Source organism: Chelonia mydas, chromosome 4 (genome assembly GCF_015237465.2).
Source record: "Chelonia mydas isolate rCheMyd1 chromosome 4, rCheMyd1.pri.v2, whole genome shotgun sequence".
Lineage (NCBI taxonomy): Eukaryota > Metazoa > Chordata > Testudines > Cheloniidae > Chelonia > Chelonia mydas.
The window spans coordinates 138,602,266-138,621,666 of NC_057852.1; the positions used below are offsets into that span (position 1 = coordinate 138,602,266).

The window sequence follows — 19,401 nt, forward strand, 5'->3', positions numbered from 1 at the left end:
CAGCCACAGACCCCACCTATATAGGGCCCCTGAACACAACTCCAAGCCCTTCCCACCAGCAATAATCACAGGACCACAGGCTCCCACCTCGCACCCAGAGTGGCAGCGGCCTGCAGTTCCTATCTGCATGGCCAATAGCAAAGCTTGGGGAAGGGGTTTAGTTCCCCACAGCTGGCAGTAAAGAGAAACCTCGGGGCAACTACTGTACAACAAAGAGAATCCCACTGGGGATCGGGGACCTTGTTTCCTGGTGCACGGGGCAGCGTGCGTGCAGCCAGTTTAGCTGTTGCTGTGTTTGGATGTCTACCCCACCAGCTGTGATCCATCTCATTAGGAGGCTGTTCAGCTTGGGCTGGCCTCCTGCAAAATCCAAACATGCTGCCAGGAGCACGGACTAGAGCTGGTCCCAAATTTTCCAAGGAAAATGGGGGAGGGAGGTAGTTGGAAAAGGGGGTTTAATCAAAAACAAACAAAATATTCATTTTTGACAAAAAATTTCTTTTTTGGAAGTTTTTCAAAGCAAATTATTTCGGGGGGTGGGGGCGGACTTTCTTTCTTTCATTCTTTTCTCTTTTTTTGTAATTTTTACATTTTTTGCTTTCAAAATGGTGGGTTTCCCTCCTTTTAGTCAGTTTCCCAATTTTGGCTAGTTAGAAACCAGTAACACTTTCACTTTTAAAAGCAACATTTCCGTCACTTAACTGTGTTACATTAAAAGTAAAAGTGTTTGCCCCCATTATCCCCCCTCTTCTGACTGTTCCCCAACATTTATCAGTTGGGAAGCAGTAACAGAGCACAGGAAAAGTGCAGGGGAAAACCTAATTTCCCCCATTTCCAAATTTCCCAGCAGGAAAACCAAAATGTCCCAATGGGACTATTGCAAAAGAGGATTTTCCCCAAGAGAACTTGGGCAGGAAAATTCCTGGTTCTCTGGCCAGCTCTAGTGAAGATCTTCATCTGCTTTAACTCACAGGTCATTAGAAGCACATCAAGAGCAATTTCTCCAGATTACCCCACCACTGGCCCAAGTCCCATCCAGGAATAGCCAACCTTGCTGGGTGCAATACACAGTCAGGGGTTAAATCTGTCCAGCGAAGTAACTGGAGTGACAGCAAGAATGAATCTGGACCCAGGTGCCCATGTGAACGGCACCTTCCCCATGAGCAGGAGCCTGAGATGCCTCATGTCTCCCATGACTGATGAAGCAGACACAGTCGGGGCTGAATTCTTCGCTATCCTGGGGTAAATCCAAAGAGACTCTGACGGATGTGCTCCGAAATTAAACCATGTGACTGACAGCAGAGCTTGTCTCACTGTTGCCTACGAGGTACTGAGGAGAGACGGCCAGAAGTGCTGCAGAACTGAAGCCGGAGTTTCCACCAGCATCGGTTCCCTCCCCACATCCCCCGTCCCTCCAGGCACCATCTCATGCCTAAACAAAGGTCCCCCCCCCCCCCCGCCATCCCTTACAAAGCCAACCAACGCTGGACCCCCATCCCTTGCCCAGAGCAAATACTGTGCTCACAAATTCCTGGAAAGGACCTTCTGAAATGCTAGTCAAGCAAACAACAGGCACCCCCTAATCAGATTATTTACCGGGCTTTGACCTGAATTTTGAAGGACATGCTCATAAGAAAATGCTCATCCCAGCCCAATCTCCAGGTGCCGCGCCGCCAACAACTGTTCTGTGGGGTTCTTCTCAACGGGCATCTTTAGTACCAATCCACCCTTTGCTAACACACACCTCATAACCCAGCCACCTCCCCGGCCCCTCAGAGAAGATTTAACAGCAATCCCTGGGCAGAGGTAGCATGATCCAGCACATTACGCTCAGACCTCGGAATCAGCAGTCTGCCGCTAGCTTACTGTGTGGCACTGGGCAAATTACTTCACCGCTGCCTGCCTCAGTTTCCCCCCTCTGTGAAGTGGGGAGAATAACATCTGTTAGAGCTAGACAAAAAACAGGATGACAGTTTCATGAACATTTTTGACTCTGTCTATTAATATATGACTATGTCTAAATCTTCTATAGTGCTTTTCATGAGTAGATCTCCAAGTGCTCTTCAAAGGAGATCCCGCATTTTACAGATAAGGTATAGAAAGGACTTGCCCAGGGTCACTACGAGAACTGGAAAAGAACCGGGGCCTCCTGAGTACCAGGCCAGTCCCTTATTCACTACGCCACACTGCCTCTCCTTTGGCATAAAGTGCTTTGAACTCTACAGAAGAGTGGTTTTATCATTCTGATTCTCAGCGGGGTCTCTGTGACAATCAGGGTCTGGACTCCGCAGAGGGAAAGCAGGGGGTCTGAACCCCAAAGAATAAGTATTGAATCAACTAATTTATAGTAAAATAATATTGTATACAAAGTGTATCAAGTAAGGTATCATATAAAAACTGGTGACACGCTGGTCATGAATATATTTATGTGATGTACGGATGAATGGTGTGTTAAGAGTTATGTTATGTACTAGCAATATGTTCCTACAGTATGTTTGGGGGGCAGAGTTGATAAAGAAGCCTGTCTTACACAAAGGAATGTGCATTTACCTGTCTGGGTCAAGCTTTGTAAGCCCTGGACAATGGCAATGCATTTACATATAAGGTAAACAAAGCAATCAAGCTAACAGGAGGTGGAGGAAACAGCGTAGTGAGCACATCGGGGGACAGAGTCTGCACCCCGGGACATCTTCCTGGCTCTCGAGGTCAAGACAATGGACTCTGGGAAATACCAGGGGAGCCAAAAGACATTCTAGTTATCTAGACCCTAGGGGACGGCACCTTCTGATTCTGGGAATGTTGGATCCTCTTACCAGGAAAGGCTGGAGATGCTGTTAGCTTGACGGAAGTGAGCAAGCTGTTTAGACAAAGCCATAGCTTGCTAGGATCAAGTTTTGGGCACTACAAAACATGCTATTTTTGTTTGTTTTTAACCATACCCATTTCTTTTTCTCTTGCTTAGCGTCACTTAAAACACTGTTTTTTATTAATACAGCGTTTTTCTTAGATTTACTGTAACCCATGCAGTACTGTTATATTGATGTAAAGAGTGAGTCTGCAGCTCAACCAATAGGTAGGTGTGGGTACTGTCTCTTTGGAGACAGCAAAACGGAATTATTTCCATGGGTGTCCAGTGAGAGGGACTGGACTCAGAGACATGTCTCTGGGGAACTCAGGAACTGGGGGTCCCTGATTGCCACTTGCCAGGCTAGGTGAAGATGGGCAGAGTCTCGAGGAGTTTGCTGGTGAAGCACAGACTGGTGTGGCAGGGGGCGGACACACAGTCTAACCTCCAGCAAAGCTCACCCCTTCTGACACAGCGGCTTAAGGCTCTGGGTTTCCTGAACAGAGCATCACAGTATCCTATTACTAAACTTTCAGTCTTTTCCAAGACATGTTCCAGTGCCTTTCCTGGTACATTATGAAACATTATCATAAATAACTCAAAGGAATCCACAAATGGCAAACAGAGACCGAGTACATTTTTATCGCATGATCCTTGGGGTGTCCCCCCGTTTGATTACGAGTGTTCACTTAGATCAACATTTTCAAATCTGGGCGTCAAGTTCATCTGCTAGCTCCACATTTCGCTTGATTTGCGCAGGGTCTGAGCCCCTGCTGCTCCCAGCGGTTGTGAGTGCTCTGCACTTTTGAGACGCCAAACCACTTTTATTTAGGTTTCTAACCATGGATTTAGGAGCCTAATCTTCAGGCAGCTGCATTTCAAAATGTTATACTTATTCCCTAGCTTTGCAAATTTCAGTCCTTTGCAACGGGCTCCCTTGCCAGGGGTGTGGATTAGCAGGGATGCATAAGCAAGGATTCTAGTGCTATGCGGACAACTTTTACTGCTGCACTTTGACCCAAACTTTCAAGCCACCTAGTCAAGGGCCCTGGTGTGCAAAGATGCTGTGGATCGAGCACACGTGACACACTGGTGGGTAGGTTGCACTAAGATCCCACATTAGAGGCAGGGGAAGCAGTGTAATGCACACATAGAGAGGGTGGTGAATTAGGATTAGAGATGGAAACGAAGTGTGAAGTTCATCTTCAAACCAGGATCTGAACCAGAACTTCCCCAAAGTTGCGGGAGACTGTTTGATCCTGTGGTGCTGGTGTGGACCCATTTCCAGGGAGGATCCTATAAGTTATGGGGAGGAGACCTACTGGATTGCAGAGTCCCCCGGGGCATTACAGAAGGAGGTGGCCGATACCCTGCCGAGGTGAGGAACAAGCAGCAGGAACAGAAGAAATGGGAGACCCTGCTTTCCACAGCAACGGAACACAAGGGATGATGAGAAACAGAAGAAAGATACTGTAAAAAGCAGCATTGTTTCCAGGGAACAAGGGCTTTCCATTCCCAGGACTCTGTGCAGCATCAGGGGCTCTTTAAAGTAGGCAGTGAGGAATCTGCGGGATTGGCAAAGCGGGCGCTTAGCACACCAGAGGGGGAAAAGCAGGAGCCGATTAAAATGCTCCACTGACCTTCCTGGAACCCCTCATCTTGGGGTTTCTCAGCAATCGAGTTCACATGCAGCCCTGTGCCTCAAACACACAGGCTTAACCATTTGCACATGTTCGACAGCAGCTAAGAAGGCCAAACGGTTACGGAGCTGGGAAGCCTCATGTTCGGGAGCTGAGCTCAGAAATGGTGCCCTCTGGAGACCAAAGTCTTCTCGACCGCATGGGCAGGGCTGGAATGCCAGCGAGCAGCACCAGACTGGCAGCTCGGGAAGGGGAAGCAGCAACATGTTCTTCCTTCGGCACCTCCCCTCGAGCGAGTCAAATCCCCCGGATCGCCGAAATCCCAGAAAATGCCACAGCCTGTCACTACCCACCCACAACTGGGTTTTCTGAAAACTCTGCCCTTTCAGATAACAGCCAAAGACAGAGGGTTGGTCCCCGCAGATCTGGCAGTCAGCAGCTGCTGCTGCTATAAACACTGCACCTCTGCTTCCAGCTCCACTGATAGAGCAAAGCCAACAGAAACTGAAAAAGGCTGGAGTGGTCCTTGGTTTCCACGGGACAGAAATCCACCGCCTGTTTCTTTTCGGTGCAATGACCACTCTGCTGTTTTCCACCAGCAGGAGCAGTCAGAGTCTGGGAGCCACAGTGTGGGTGCAGGCAGAAAGAAGGAGCCTGAGCGATGGACCACCACAAAATTCTAGGCTGTGCCCTAAAGGCACCCAGAAGGACTAGCCAGGAAAAGAGAGCGGCCTTGTACACTGGCATAGGACTCAGGAGACCTGGGTCCAGCTCCCAGCTCTACCCTGGCCTCCCTGTGTGACCTTGGGCCACTCAGTTTCTGGGATCCCCCATCTGTAAAGTGACAAGCACCTGTCTCATCTACTCAGGCAGTGAACTCTTTGGGGCAGGGTGCATCACTTGCTAGGTGTATGTACAGCACCCAGCGCAGCAGCGCCAGGGTCTTAGGAGGGACCCTCTAGGGGCTATACACCTGATAATAGGCTGCTGTAGATCTTTACTGTAGAGCAACAACCAACTGCTCACCAAGGGGACCTGTGGGAGGGCCAAAGGGATAATTCAGTATAGGGACGGGCTCAGCAAAGAAGCTACCTGCTGCTGTGGCAGCCAGGCCAGAGCAGAAGGGCCCAGGCCATCAGCTCAGCATCGATTTTAAATGGTGAAGGAAACCCAATCTCAAGAATTGGCTGCCTGCCCCTTTAAGCTAACAGACACACACCAGACGTGAGTGCTCAGCTGCAGTGTTTAAGCCTGGGTCCTGACCTGACCCTGGCGTTCTGGGCTAGTGCAGGGAAACTCCTCTTCTGCCCTAGCCCCACTCAGCACTGCCCCTCAGAAGAAGCTGGCAAGCCTTCTTAACTGGCCTGCTGCCTCCCTCTTGATCAGTGTCTCCTCCTGGCCCTTGTAGGCCCGCAGAGGACTAAGTTTCACTGGTAGCCAGGCTTGAGTGGGTTTTCCTTAAGCAGGGGGATGCCAGGGCACTGATGCCCCCAGGAGAAGGCAGGGGAGGCCTGATAGACCCCTCGCACCCCACCCCGTCTTGTGTTCAAATGGAGGAGGAAACTGGGATCCTTTGTCCTGCTTTGGGGGACCAAACACCTGTCCCTACTCAGAGACACTGGAAGCGGCGAAAGGACAGGCCACTGATCAGGTGCAATGTGCGTGTTGCAGGGTCAGTACAGTTCACAATACATCGCAAAGCCCCACCCCCTGCCCCAAACCCATGCAACCCCAGCTGCATTCTGCTGCCAAAGAGATGGAGAAACCTATTTTCTTTCTACCGCTACCACTCCTTCCCTACCTGAACAGGGATCAGGGGCTCCTTGTCGTCGATATCAATGAGGACCTCGTCTCTGGGGGTGAGGCTCACCTCATCTGCAAAGAGAAGAAGAGTGGATCTAACTAGGAAATTGATGCTCCACAGAACACAGAGCCCAGCAGCTTGAGGACCGACATGCTAACTTTATTATCCACTGAGATTCTGTCCATCTGATTCTTTAATGTTTTAATCTACCACCCTGTCACTGAGCAATTGATATACATTTATATACACATTGCCACTGTTTATGTAGGACCTACACTATGTTGTGCTTTGTTACTGTGCAAGTATCAATGGGAGTACCGCTAAAAGTATCTCACAAAACCACCAGCACAAACGGCACTAATTGGCTCCCTTTGATGACAGTCTCAAAATTATTCACCAAACAATGAGACTTAACAACCTGTGGAACTCACTGCCACTAGGTATCATTGAGGCCAAGAGCCCAGCAGGATTCAAAAAACAGGATTCAGCATTTTTACAGGAATAATGAGCGCATCCACAGTTACATTAACGCAAATAATAGAGAGAGAAACCCTGATGCTCCAGAGTATATCAACCTCTAACTAATAGGGGTCAGGAATAAATTTCCTCTAGGGGCAGGTTATTCTATAACTGTCCACTAAGGGGTTTCTCACATCTTCCTCTGAAATAGCTGGGACTGACCACTGTCAGAGATGTACCTTGGAGTCTGATCCAATCTGGCAATTGCCCTGTTCATAAGTATTATTGCTCCCAACATACTGGTGGAAAATGTAAATCTGTGGCTTGCCCACCACGCACAGTGGATCTATCGAGGGTATTTCTCTGGCTCCATCACCTGAGCACCTCTCAGTGTTTAATGTATTTATCCTCACAATCCCCTGCAAGGAAGGAAAGTGCGATCATCCCACTGTTGCAGATGAGGAACTGAGGCACAAAGAGGCATCTCCTCAGCGGATTGATCAGGATTTCTCATTGCCCTTCCCTCTAGCTCTATCTGGCCTCAGACAGACTGAGTCTCCTTCTACGCTGTTCCTGATGAGACCCACCTGCTCTGACTACCAGGGTGAGTCAGCCCTGCACTGACCAAAGCTCGGCATGCTGTCACGGGAGAACGGAGGCACAGAGTTCCAGGCTCAGCGTCCTGTGCTCTGTCCGCTCAACCAGAGAGTCTCCTGCTTCCCTCAGTGGTTGAAACAGGGAAGGGAGGAGGACAAAGGAGCAAGCCTCTCCCCTCCAGTACCTGGCTGTTCCTCGGGGGTGTTGGTCTCCTCTCTGTACGGGTTGCAGTAGAACTCCTCAAGGGACTGGATGGTGCACTGACCCACCACGGGCTTTCGGCCAAACTGCCTGTTGTCGATGACTTTGATGATGACAGGAGGGCAGTACAGAGCTTCCTTGGGTAGGCGCTGCAGCGAGGGAAGCACACACTGAGCACTGTGTGGCTGGGGAGAGGGGCAAAGGACAGCTTCCCTGCGTCTGGCAGAAGCACATGGAATAAACCCGCGGGCAGACTGGAGCTAAAGCTGGGCTCCTTTATGCTGTCCTCAAGCTCCACCCACAAACCCAAGCCCCACCCGCAGTCCCAGAAGGGCTGGGTGTTGCTGCTAACGTGCACAGCAGATAACCAACCATGTGGTGATTCAGACTGTCCTCATTAGACACCTGAGTTAACAGTGTGGAGCTGGGCAGAGGCTGTTCACACCCCTCTGAGCCGCTGGGGCAAATGTTGCCTTTAACTGTACCCTGTGCAATGCCGCCAAAGGGGAGTGTACATCAGGGCAAAGTGTCACTCATCGGCTCTCTGCAGACAGAGGCAGGCGGGTCACACTGGGAAAACAGGCTAGCAAGACTCTCAGTCTCTCAGAAGAAAACCGATTTAGCAGGGGTCTGAGCACCTCCTGAAAGACACGGAGAGCCCTCAACCTGCCACGTCCGGACCAAGTCCTGCGCCCTTTCAACTCAATGGGCTAAACCCCCACTGATTTTAACGGGAGCGGAAGCAGCCCCTGAGAGTCATGTCAGAGCTCCTCACTAGAGGCTTGGGCCCTGATCCTCTAAGGATCCCCTGGATTTCAGTTGGAATGAGGCACCAGAATAACTCTGAGGGTCTGATTCTTATCAGAACTCACAGCCTCACGTCACTGCATTTTAACCCTGCAGCAAAGGGCTATGGAGCATGGTTAGTATCCACGGTTCCTTGCCTGACATTCAGCAAAGCTATTCCAGCTGCTTACAGGCTGACAAACTTTGGGGTGGAATATGAATTTACTAGAGAGCTGCATTTCAGAATCACAGACTGGAGTGGTAGGTCATTAGATCCTCTTGCTGGTAAACGACAGCAACCCCCCAATCTCCCTATTCTAGGAGCATGCGTGAGCCTAAGCAATCAAGGACGGGAATACAGATCTGCCCCCATCTTGGCTGAGCTTGCTGCAGTCTCCCCCGGGAAGAGGGTGGCCTCATTCCCACTGGGAATGGCTCCGATATTCAGAGCTAAAATGTGGGCAGCCTGGAAAGCAGACATGCTGGTTAACCCAGTGGAGTGCTGCGGAGCAGCGGGTGCAGCCATAGCTCTGTGAGCCAGGTGGCAGGTGCGCAGCGAGGGAGCCCTCACCACTTCCATGAAGAGCACGCAGACGTCAAAGTTGGGGTTCTTCTTGACGTTCTTGATGACGCAGGACTGGACCGTCTGGCCTCCGCACTCCACCTGGAGGCTGGGGGAGGTGATGCTGGCCAGCTGATAGCTCTTCAGGTTCCTCAGCCCCCAGGCCAAGATCTGCAGGATGAAGAGACAAGAGGAGATGAGGAAGGACACCGGGATGAGGGGAGGCGGTGACAGCAGATGACAGATAAGAAGCCAGGCTGAGCCTAGACCTTGTCTACACTGCGTTTTTTGCACTGATATAGCTACACCAGGAACCCCCACTCCCCACCCCCACGGACCTGATTCTCCTCTCTCTCCAGCCGGGGAAGAGGAGAGTCTAATTCTGAAGGGCTGCCCTAAACACAGAGCGAACTGTCCCCTTTAAGGGTAGTTGTGGCCAAGGGCCAGTTTGCCCTGTTCTAAGGGTTTAAGCCTCTTTGAGGCTAGGCATTCTGGGACTCCTCTTTCTCCCAAAAAGATCACATGGCTAAGCTGAAGCAGGAGGTCCTGCTGGGAAATAAGGTCAGGTGGCAGTCATGTGACAGGACTACATGATAAAAGGAAAGCCCATGGGCCAGTTGAGGCATTGCTCAGAGGGGAAGGAAGGCTTTAAGACTAGGCGCCCTCTCCTGGGAGAGCCACTCTTCAGCAGCAGCCCCCCTTTGTAAGCATCTATGATGCACAGTTGTGCAGGTCAGATTTGATCTAGTCGCGGGCAGCTGTTAGCCAGGATATTCCCCTATTCGCTCCGCCCCACCGAACCGCTCACCTCAATGGCAGTGCGCTGGAGCACTGGTTTGATCCCTTGAGGAACCATGTAAATGTTGGGCTCCCGCTGGGGCGGAGGGTAGGGCAGGTCCGAGTCTGCAGACTGCAGGGGGATATTGAAGGAGAACATCAGCTCAGGTTGTTATAGACCACAGATCACGCGCCTCCTATCACCGCACTTTCCCCTAGCGCCCATCACTGCACAGGGAACAGATTTCAGAGTCCGCTAGCTCTTAGTCAGAGAGAAGGGCTGATGGGGAGAAATGTCACGTGCAAACCACTTCTCTCCCCCTGCCCCAGTGTCGGGAGCAAACAATAACCTACTGTTACATGTTGGTTTTTGTTCCCTAGGTCTTTAAAGGGCTTGCTTGCCCACCATTGAAATGCAGCCACTTCTGCAGGAAACAACGACATCCGTTCTATGCCAGCCATGCTGCCCCATAGTCTAGGACAAGAAAGGAAGACTGAGGGATCCACTGGAACTGCATGTGGGGGCAGATTGAGATAGGTCAGCAGTTCTCAAACTGTGGGTCAGGACCTCCAAGTGGGTCATGACCCCCTTTGAATGGGGTTGCCAGAGCTGGCTTAAACTTGCTGGGGCCCAAGGCTGAAGCCTGAGCCCCACTACCCAGGGCCGAAGCCAAAGCCCAAGGGCTTCATCCCTGGGAGGCAAGACTCAGGTTGCAGGCCCCCTGCCTCAGTGGGGCTCAGGCTTTGCCCCCCCACCCAGGGCAATGGGGCTTGGGCAGGCTCAGGCTTCTGTCCCCGCTCCCGGAGTTCTCCAGTAATTTTTGTTGTCAGAAGGGGGTTGTGGTGCAATGAAGTTTGAGAACCCCTGAGACAGGTGGAGTGTAATTCCTTGCGTTGGAACGAGAGCTGGACATTGGAGCGCTGGTTTCTCCTGACCTTGATCTCAGAGTTCAGAGTCACCAAAAATGGGAATGCAAGCCAAATCTCTAAAAATGCACCCCTCAACTGAGGACAGTTGGAACTAATTTAGAAGGCCGTGATTCTTTCCAGGCTTCAGTGTTATTGCATTAAGCGGATATATATATTTCAAGTATAGGATTGGGTCAGATTTATATATTTAAAAGTACTACACAGAAATTTTTCTTGGTGGCATATTGGATAGATTGTACACTGAGCTGTGGTTTTCATTGGCAACTGCTGGTGGCTGCCAAATCAAAGCAGCTTGTTAGCTGAAGACTTTGCTCATTCCATTCTGGGGCAGGCAGGATGGTGGGAGCATCTGGCTTTCAACACAGGGCAAATAGTAAATATGTCCCCATCCACCCCTGTCCTTGAGTGTCTTGGGCACATACACGGTCGGCCAGGCTTACAACCTGGAGACATGCTATCTTTTCATGGGCAAAGATCAAGGTCTGCTCCTGAGAAGCACTGAGCACCCTCAACTTTTGAATGGGAGCCGGTGGGTGCTCAGCTCCTCTGGAAATCAAGGCACTTATTTAGGTGCATGACTTTAAGGTCCCAAGATTTCACCATGAGCGTTCTACAGGTGCAGAAGGTGTAATGTACCCATAGTCGTCAGTGAGGATAGAACCCAGGAACTTCAGTACCTGGCACTCTGACCTCCACCATTTCCAGAGAATCTTCGTTAGCTGTCACTAGGAGAAGGGCTTTTATCCTCGTTGGAACAGTCACTAAGGGGCAGCACGGTAACGTGCACCCCAATTCAGGAAATCACCTAAGTACATGATTAACGTCAAGCACCTGCTTAAGTCCATCCTTGTTTAGCTAAGCACATGCTTAATTTTAAGCAGGTGCTTAAGTTGCATTGATTTCAATTGGATTTAAAGACATGCTCACCTGTCCTAAAGCATATGCTTGAAGCTAAGCATCTCGAAAAGAGCTTTGCTGAATCAGACCCTTCCCCCATTAGGTTTTAGTCATCCCTCACTTTGAGAAAGCTCTGGAATGAGATTCCAGTTGTATGGGTAAAGCTGAGGGGCAGAATGGTTAGTGGCTTGACCGTCAGAGGTAGTGAGCATGTGCAGCTCCCATTGAACTCAACAGGAACTACCGCTCCTCTGAAGTTCTGATCAAAAGTGACTTGTCCAGGCTGAACGACAGAGCTGGGAATGGAACCCAGGAGTCCGGATGCCTCGCATCCAATGCGGCACTCTCTCGCCCTGAACCTAAGATGAGAGAAGAAGCCATAAGTGGAAGATTGTGCCAGGGCCTGCCTCACAACAGGAGGAAAAATAATCTAAAGACCCGAGAAGAGTAAAACAAAGAGGAAAGTATTGCCCGATAATTTGAAAGTAGAGATGAGCAGCCCAAGAGCAAGCCAGTTACCTGGAACCAGGCAAACTCAGGGGCTTTGGGTGAGTTTATTGAGTTTTCAGATTTTGGACTCAAAATCTGACAGCAAAATTAGGGGAAGGGAAACAAACCCATGAATTAAAGAATAACTGGCTAAGCCCACTGGCAAAGTGGTAGTGCTGGAGTTTGGCAGAGCGGTGCCTGAAATGTCAGTAGGTGAGTGGTGGTAGCCAAGTCCCTAAAAATCCAACAATTCCATCTGGTGAGAACAGGTTTTCCATCCAACACTGTTTGCAAGGGTGCGCCAGCTGCTGAAGCTACAAGCACTTTGACCTTTAACCTCTGTCAGGAGCAGGTGGAGAGAAAAGATCAGTGAGCAGGTCAAGGGTGGACATCTGGGGAAAGGGGTTACAGAGCCATGGGCAGGGCACAAGCAGTCACCAAACAGAGCTTCCCCTCTTTTCCATCCATCGGAAGAAGCAGGTGTGAAAAGCATCAAGGCAGGATTTGCTGACAGGCTGGGGCAGTTTTAATGCGGGAGATTGCAGGGACTTGACTTTTGCATTGGAACATGCAGCAAAGTCTTATGGAGGAGGAGACGTCTTGGGAAGCAGATGCAGATCAGGCCTGAGAGAGACAAAGCAATTTACTTCCCTTTCCGTCAACTCTCCATTGGTGTACAATTGGCCCAAGTTATTTCACTGCAGCTGTAATCAATTTACACCACCAGGGAATCTGGCCCACTGACACCAATGGAGCTACACCAGTTTACACCCATTGGGGATCTGGCCCCAGTGACTCCAGTGGAGCAATATCAATTTACACCAGGTGGGAGTCTGGTCCACTGACTTGGATCGAGCAACTCTGATTTACAGTCGCTGGTGATCTGACCCACAACTCCAATGGCACAATGCCAGGTTACACCAGTTTGGCTCCAGTTCCATCATTATCACCATGGGCCTGGCTCTCCCATAGCCATTGGGAGGCCATTTACACAGCCCATGTGGGTGAGAAAACTCCCCAGAGGAAGGGCCGTGGAGAATTCAGCAGACATGAGTGCTGTCATTGGGTGTTTCACAAGGCGGCTCGGCTGACTGGTCTGGGCAGGCCAGGCAGTCTCTCCAGTGGGAAAGGAGCCGGTTTCCACACTGGGAAGCTCTGTTGGGACTTTGCTTAATCCCCAGCCATGTGCAGAGAGGAACGGGAGGGTCAAGGGTTGGAGACTGAATGGTACCCATTGCAGGAGCCCTTCGTAGAAGAAAGCAGGCGTGCCCAGCTGTGGAGCGCCAATCCCAGAAATGGCCGTGGGGGAGAAAAAGCAAAGAGATGGTTACATTTCCCTGGCAGAGTTCAGTTCAGCGCCTGCAAAGCATGAGGGTAAGTCCCTCTCCTCCAGAGAGGAAGCACCGAGCCCAGGGGTATTTGGCGCTGGGGGAAAGAGCTGGATTGAAAACAGAGCTGGTCAAAACTCTACCATCGGAAAATGCTGATTAGACAGAAGTGAAACATTCTGCAAGAATGGGGCTACCAGTTTCCCTGGCTGGCTGGCTCCCTGGGTGGCCAGCTCCCTGGGCTACCAGTTTCCCCACCAGTATTTCCAAAACAGAACCTTGTGGAATTTCTGTTCCAGCTGTTTGGGGGTTTTGTCCTGATTTGGGATGAAAACTCAGAACTTTTCCCAAGATGGAAGTTCTGTTTCCAAGCAGTGCCCTACCCTGCCTTTGAGAGGGGGAGAAGGGAATCTCCACACCCCAGTCAGCTCTTTGGCCTGTCTGCCGAAGCTGCTGAAAAAGGAAACCAAGAGTGGTGATGTGGGCACTGGCACAGTTTCATCCCTGGTGCAAGCAGGTGCAGCTGTTCAGCCCAGCAGAGTTGCACATGTTTGCACTGGGGCTGAATAGAGCCACGTGAAAATGCAACCCACTCTAGTGTGGGGTAACCAGGAGGTTACCCCATACTACAAAAAGCGAACCCAGGACCTAGGGATCCAATGGCATGAACCTTGATTGACTAAGTGACAGGATCAGGTCTGTTAATTGAGGCATGCATAACTCTAACTCCTCTTGCAACTAGAGATGGGCCCAAACCAGATCTAAAGATCACCCAGACTTTTGGGGAAAGTCCTGATCCAGGCCTGATCTCTATAATGGGCCAGAACCAAATCACCAGACCCAGGGACACCCATGTTTTGGAACAGTTACGATTTGGGACCAAGCTGTGTGTCTGGCCTTAATTGCTGCAGCGGGTCGAAGGCAGCCCAACAGACCCAAACACTCCACATCTTGGGGATTGTCGATCTAAACTTCACAGCTTGAACTGCCCTCCAGCTACCACCATCTTGCAACTTCCCAAACCCCTCGCACCTGTCAGCACCTCACTAAGGATGGAATTCACCCCAGGGCAGGTGCCCAGCACAAAGCCCAGGCATCACTTAGGACCCACTTAAGCCTTAAGGGTGCAGAGGCATCACGCCAGTCCTCTGCACCAGAGTGAATTTCACCCTACTTGCCTTGCTGTTAGAAAACTGTCCCAGATCAGGCACAAAATCCACATACCTATCTTTCCTCGGGTGACTAATAGAAGTAAAAAGCTAATGCTATTCATTGGGCTCACCCATCAAAATGATCGCTTGCCCGCATTGGGCAGAATTTCATATAAAATCATAACTAAATATATGGGGAAGAGACGAACAACTTTGCAGACACGGTAAGCTCACCTCATCCAGACTGGCGGACAGCTCGCTCTGGAGGAGGAAGAGAGAAAGGACATTAAAATATCATTATCTAACACACTCACACACGCACGCTCTGCACCGCAGGAAACATCCTGCAGCTGTTTGGAAATAAGCCCCTTTATGAAAGTAATGCTGATGTCATGGCTCAGGGCAATACAGGCAACGATGCATCTGAGAGCCAGTCGCTCTTACAGCTAGCTGCCTAGTGTAATGCACGTGTAACAGGGTGGCTTGGTTTTAAGGGCTGGAGGGCCTGGGCCAGCCAACCCTGATTACAAAGGAAACACACCTGGGTCGGATCAGGGGCTTCCTTATAAAGAGCAGCAGGACAGCGTGGGCTCTGGCTGCCCGGGAGAGGAAGTCAAGGCTAGCGCTCCAGCCAGAAAAGGCAGGGACTGGCTGCTTTGGGTGGAGCAGATCCGGGCAGAGCTAGGGCTCTGTGTGCAGCAGAAGCACCAGCGCTGAGTGTAACCCTTCGTGTTACGGTTAGGGACTTTGATTGGCATGCTGAGGATTGCGTGAACCATTTCTGTTATTAAACCAGCCTGAGGTGGGGGTGCTCTGAGCCAGAAGCGAGACTGTGTGGAGTTCCTACAGGGTTCACAAAAGGAGGCTAACAGGGGTAGGGTGCCTGGCCACAAGGTCTCTGTGGTGCCCTGCTACCAATTTCACAGGTGATTAAAACATTCTGCTCCTGGGGTCCAATTTATTGTGTCCTTACCTACTGGCCATCTCGCCCCTAGCTCAGTCCCTCTCTCCCTTTAGGTAGGGAGTCCACAGGCCCCCAGCTGTTAGTAAGCTGTCCTACTGCACAAGGCCAGTGCGGCTGTGGGATTCCTAGAGAGGGCAGGAGGGCCATGGACGGGTCTCAGAGCTGAAGAGAGAGGTGACCCCATACATGTAGAGCACGGCCATCATTCGCTGATATTTTATCTGCTCAGAATAGAGCTGGTACAAAAAAAATTCATTTGAATATTTGCCCAATGAAAACTTGCCTTTTTCACAACTCATAACTTTGTGAAAAGTTTTAATTTCCCTGAACTAGTTCATTTTCTCATCAAAAATGAAAATCTCCGCATTTCAAACATGTAACTTTTTTCTATGTGTCCCTTTCTCCCACTTTTCCCCTTATTTCTTTTCACCTCTGAGCACCATAGAATGAATATTGAGGGCCTGAGGGGTTTTTGTAGGGCTGTCAATCGCAGTTAATTCACACGATTAACTTAAAATTATTAATCGTGATTTTAAAAAATTAATCGCAGTTTTAACCACACTGTTAAACAATAGAATACCAATTGAAATTTATAAGATATTTTGGATGTTTTTCTACATTTTAAAATATATTTATTTCAATTACAACACAGAATACAAAGTATACAGTGCTCACTTTATATTATTTTTTATTACAAATATTTGCACTGTAAAAATGATAAACAAAAGAAATAGCATTTTTCAATTCACCTCATAAAAGTACTGTAGTGCAATCTCTATCGTGAAAGTGTAACTTACAAATGTAGAATTTTTTTTGTTACATAACTGCACTCAAAAACAAAACAATGTAAAACTTTAGAGCCCACAAGTCCACTCAGTCCTACTTCTTGTTCAGCCAATCGCTCAGTCAAACAAGTTTGTTTACATTTACAGGAGATAATGTTGCCCGCTTCTTATTTACAATGTCACCAGAAAGTGAGAACAGGCATTTGTGTGGCACTTTTGTAGCCAGCATTGCAAGGTATTTACGCGCCAGAAATTCTAAACATTCGTATGCCACTTCAAGCTTCAGCCACCACTCCGGAGGACATGCTTCCATGATGATGACGTTCATTAAAAAAAAAGTGTGTTAATTAAATTTGTGACTGAACATCTTGGGGGAAAATTGTATGTCCCCTGATCTGTTATACCAGTCTCGGATGCTGACCCAGCACATGTGGTTCATTTTAAGAACATTTTCACTGCAGATCTGACAAAATGCAAAGAAGGTACTAATGTGAGATTTCTAAAAATAGCTACAGCACTCGACCCAAGGTTTAAGAATCTGAAGTGCCTTCCAAAACCTGAGAGGGACGAGGTGTGGAGCATGCTTTCAGAAGTCTTAAAAGAGCAACACTCTGATGCGGAAACTACAGAACCCGAACCACCCGTAAAGAAAATCAACCTTTAGCTGGTGGCAGAAGATAATGAAAGCCAACATGCGTCGGTCTGCACTGCTTTGGATCATTATTGAGCAGAACCCATCATCAGCATGGAAGCATGTCCTCTGGAACGGTGGTCAAAGCATGAAGGGACATATGAATCCTTACCACATCTAGCATATAAATATCTTGTGACACCGGCTACAACAGTGCCATGTGAATGCCTGTTCTCACTTTCAGGTGACATTGTAAACAAGCAGCGGGCAGCATTATTTCCTGCGACTGTAAACAAACTTGTTCGTCTGAGCGACTGGCTGAACAAGAAGTAGGACTGAGTGAATTAAAGTTTTACATTGTTTTATTTGAGTGCAGTTATTTTTTGTATATAATTCTACATTTGTAAATTCAACTTTCATGATAAAGACATTGCACTACAGTACTTATATTGGGTGAATTGAAAAATACTAATTCTTTTGTTTCTTTTCTACAGTGAAAATATCTGTAATAAAAATAAATACAAAGTAAGCACTGTGCACTTTGTATTCTGTGTTGTAATTGAAATCAATATATTTGAAAATGTAGAAAACATCCACAAATATTTAAATTAATGGTATTCTATTATCATTTAACAGCCTGATTAATCATGCAATTAATCATGATTAATTTTTTTAATCACTTGACAGCCCTACTTTTCTTTTTCCACTCTAACTTTTTCAAAATTTCCTCAACTTTAGAAAAGCTACAAAATAGCCAACGGAAAAAGGAAACACTGTCATTCTGCTACTCTTCTACCTTTTCAAAGTTGGAGAAGTTTTGAAGCTTTACAAGTGGCAGAGTTAGTTTCATTTTTTCCTTTTGCTGCTCTGTAACTTTATAAAAAGTGGAGAAGTTTTTAACAATTTTAGAGTAGCAAAATGAGAAGTTGAGGGGGTGGGGTGGAACTAACAATTTAGGGGAAAATAAAATCCTGGACATCATGTATTTAATTGCACTTAGTGGCAAGAAGGAAAAAGATGGGAAGGAGATAAATGAAGATTCAAAATTTTGAAAATTTACCAAAAAAGTCAGAAAAATGACAACTTGCTCTGTTTCAAACCTCACGAAATGGAACCAACTTTGAAATTTCAAATTTTTCCAAAAGCATTTGTTCATTTTCTGGCTAGCTCTCCTGTGTAGCATGGGGGCATAAGACACATTACGCCTGTATCTGTTTTCAGGGTGAAACCTGGCTGTCCATGCTCAGACTATGAAAACATTCCATGTAGCTTCACCAGGCCTCCTCCATCCCAAGCCCCCTCTTGCCAACTTGTTCCCTGCCAACCAGCTGCTTCCACACCCCAGCCAGCACTGCCTGTCTGGGATGGGGGACCGCACTTGCTACCCCTTCCTCTCCATCCCACAGGTAGCATCACAGGGGCCTCCCCTCCAGCACATCTGCCATGGAGGGGAAGAGAGAAGTCAGGCCAAGCGTACCCTGGCACTGAGAGCAGGAAGGGGGTGGGGAGGGCAGGAAAGGCTGTGCGTGGAGCGGAAAGGAGAGGCTGCAGTGGGGAAGGGATCAGGTAGGAGGATGGCGGAAGAAGGGGCGGGTGTAGCAGGAGTGTATAAAGGGCACAGAGGATGGTGGGTGGGTGAGGATGCCAGTGGGGGCAGGAGCAGCAGGTGGTAGGTAGGGTAGATGGAGCCTGCCAGGCCAAGGAGGGAGTGAAAGGCGGCTGTGCTGATGGGGATGCCACAACCCTTTGATCTGGGGGCAGTGCTGTGGAGTGTTGCGATGAAAGGGTTAAACCCAGCCATCGCTAGAACCCGTGGGGCCCGGGCTGCAGAGGCCAGCAGCCGGCAGACAGAGAGCAGCAACCTCTCTGGCATCTCTCAGAGACATACACCACCGCTCTGGGGATGGCTCACCGGGCTCCAAGCCTGGGGGCTGAGCTCCACAGTAAAGGGAACATCAGCAGTGAAATCAATCTGAGCAGGACGGATCATAGGAGCCTGACTCAGGCAAAGCTCCCAGGACGTTAATGGGAGTTTGCTGGAGCTGGGGCTTGGGGATCTGGCCCATTGGGGGAGTGTTTCAGGCCCTCAGAGTTGTCACTGTGATGCAAGCATTACCTCGAAGCCAGGGAGATGGTGAACAGCCGGCTGTGGAGAGCAAAACACAAACCGTCAGTGGATGATCCCTGCATTGTCACCAGAGAGCCCCTGCTCTCTTATCTGCGAGAACATTCACACCCTCACAGCCAGGTCCTGCTCCCAGCAACGCCAACTGACTTCCCAGGCCTCTGGGGACCTACGGTAAGGCCACATCCCTGGGCGGGTCATTGTTTGTGGGGACTGAACATGGGACGGCGAGATCAGAGTGCACGAGTCTCTACTGGCTGAGCTACAAAAGCTGGCTCTGTTAAGGTCAAGCCTTTAGAGACTCATATGCACCTACGTGGTCCGGCCGCTGTGTAAGCATGGGCTGCGCTATCACAGATACCTGCCTTATCTCTGGAGACGTTAACGCACGGCAAGGCCCATGAGTGTCAAATTCAGTGTCCTCCATCAG

General features: G+C 49.3%; 1 protein-coding gene across 8 annotated transcripts in view; it reads right to left on the reverse strand.

Annotated features, from left to right (window-relative positions):
* Positions 1-19,401, reverse strand: part of DYSF (dysferlin) — a 300,238-nt gene that overhangs the window by 89,677 nt on the left and 191,160 nt on the right. For 4 of the 8 annotated variants that reach the window (XM_043544960.1, XM_043544958.1, XM_043544957.1 and 1 more), the window contains 7 exons: positions 18,963-18,992; positions 14,701-14,727; positions 13,219-13,260; positions 9,703-9,804; positions 8,904-9,065; positions 7,530-7,695; positions 6,287-6,360 (listed from right to left, as the gene is read on the reverse strand). In XM_043544960.1, coding sequence (XP_043400895.1) covers positions 6,287-6,360; positions 7,530-7,695; positions 8,904-9,065; positions 9,703-9,804; positions 13,219-13,260; positions 14,701-14,727; positions 18,963-18,992 — 603 coding nt within the window. The remainder of the gene's footprint in view (positions 1-6,286; positions 6,361-7,529; positions 7,696-8,903; positions 9,066-9,702; positions 9,805-13,218; positions 13,261-14,700; positions 14,728-18,962; positions 18,993-19,401) is intronic. The other 4 variants (XM_043544959.1, XM_043544961.1, XM_037898404.2 and 1 more) reach the window with 1 other exon arrangement.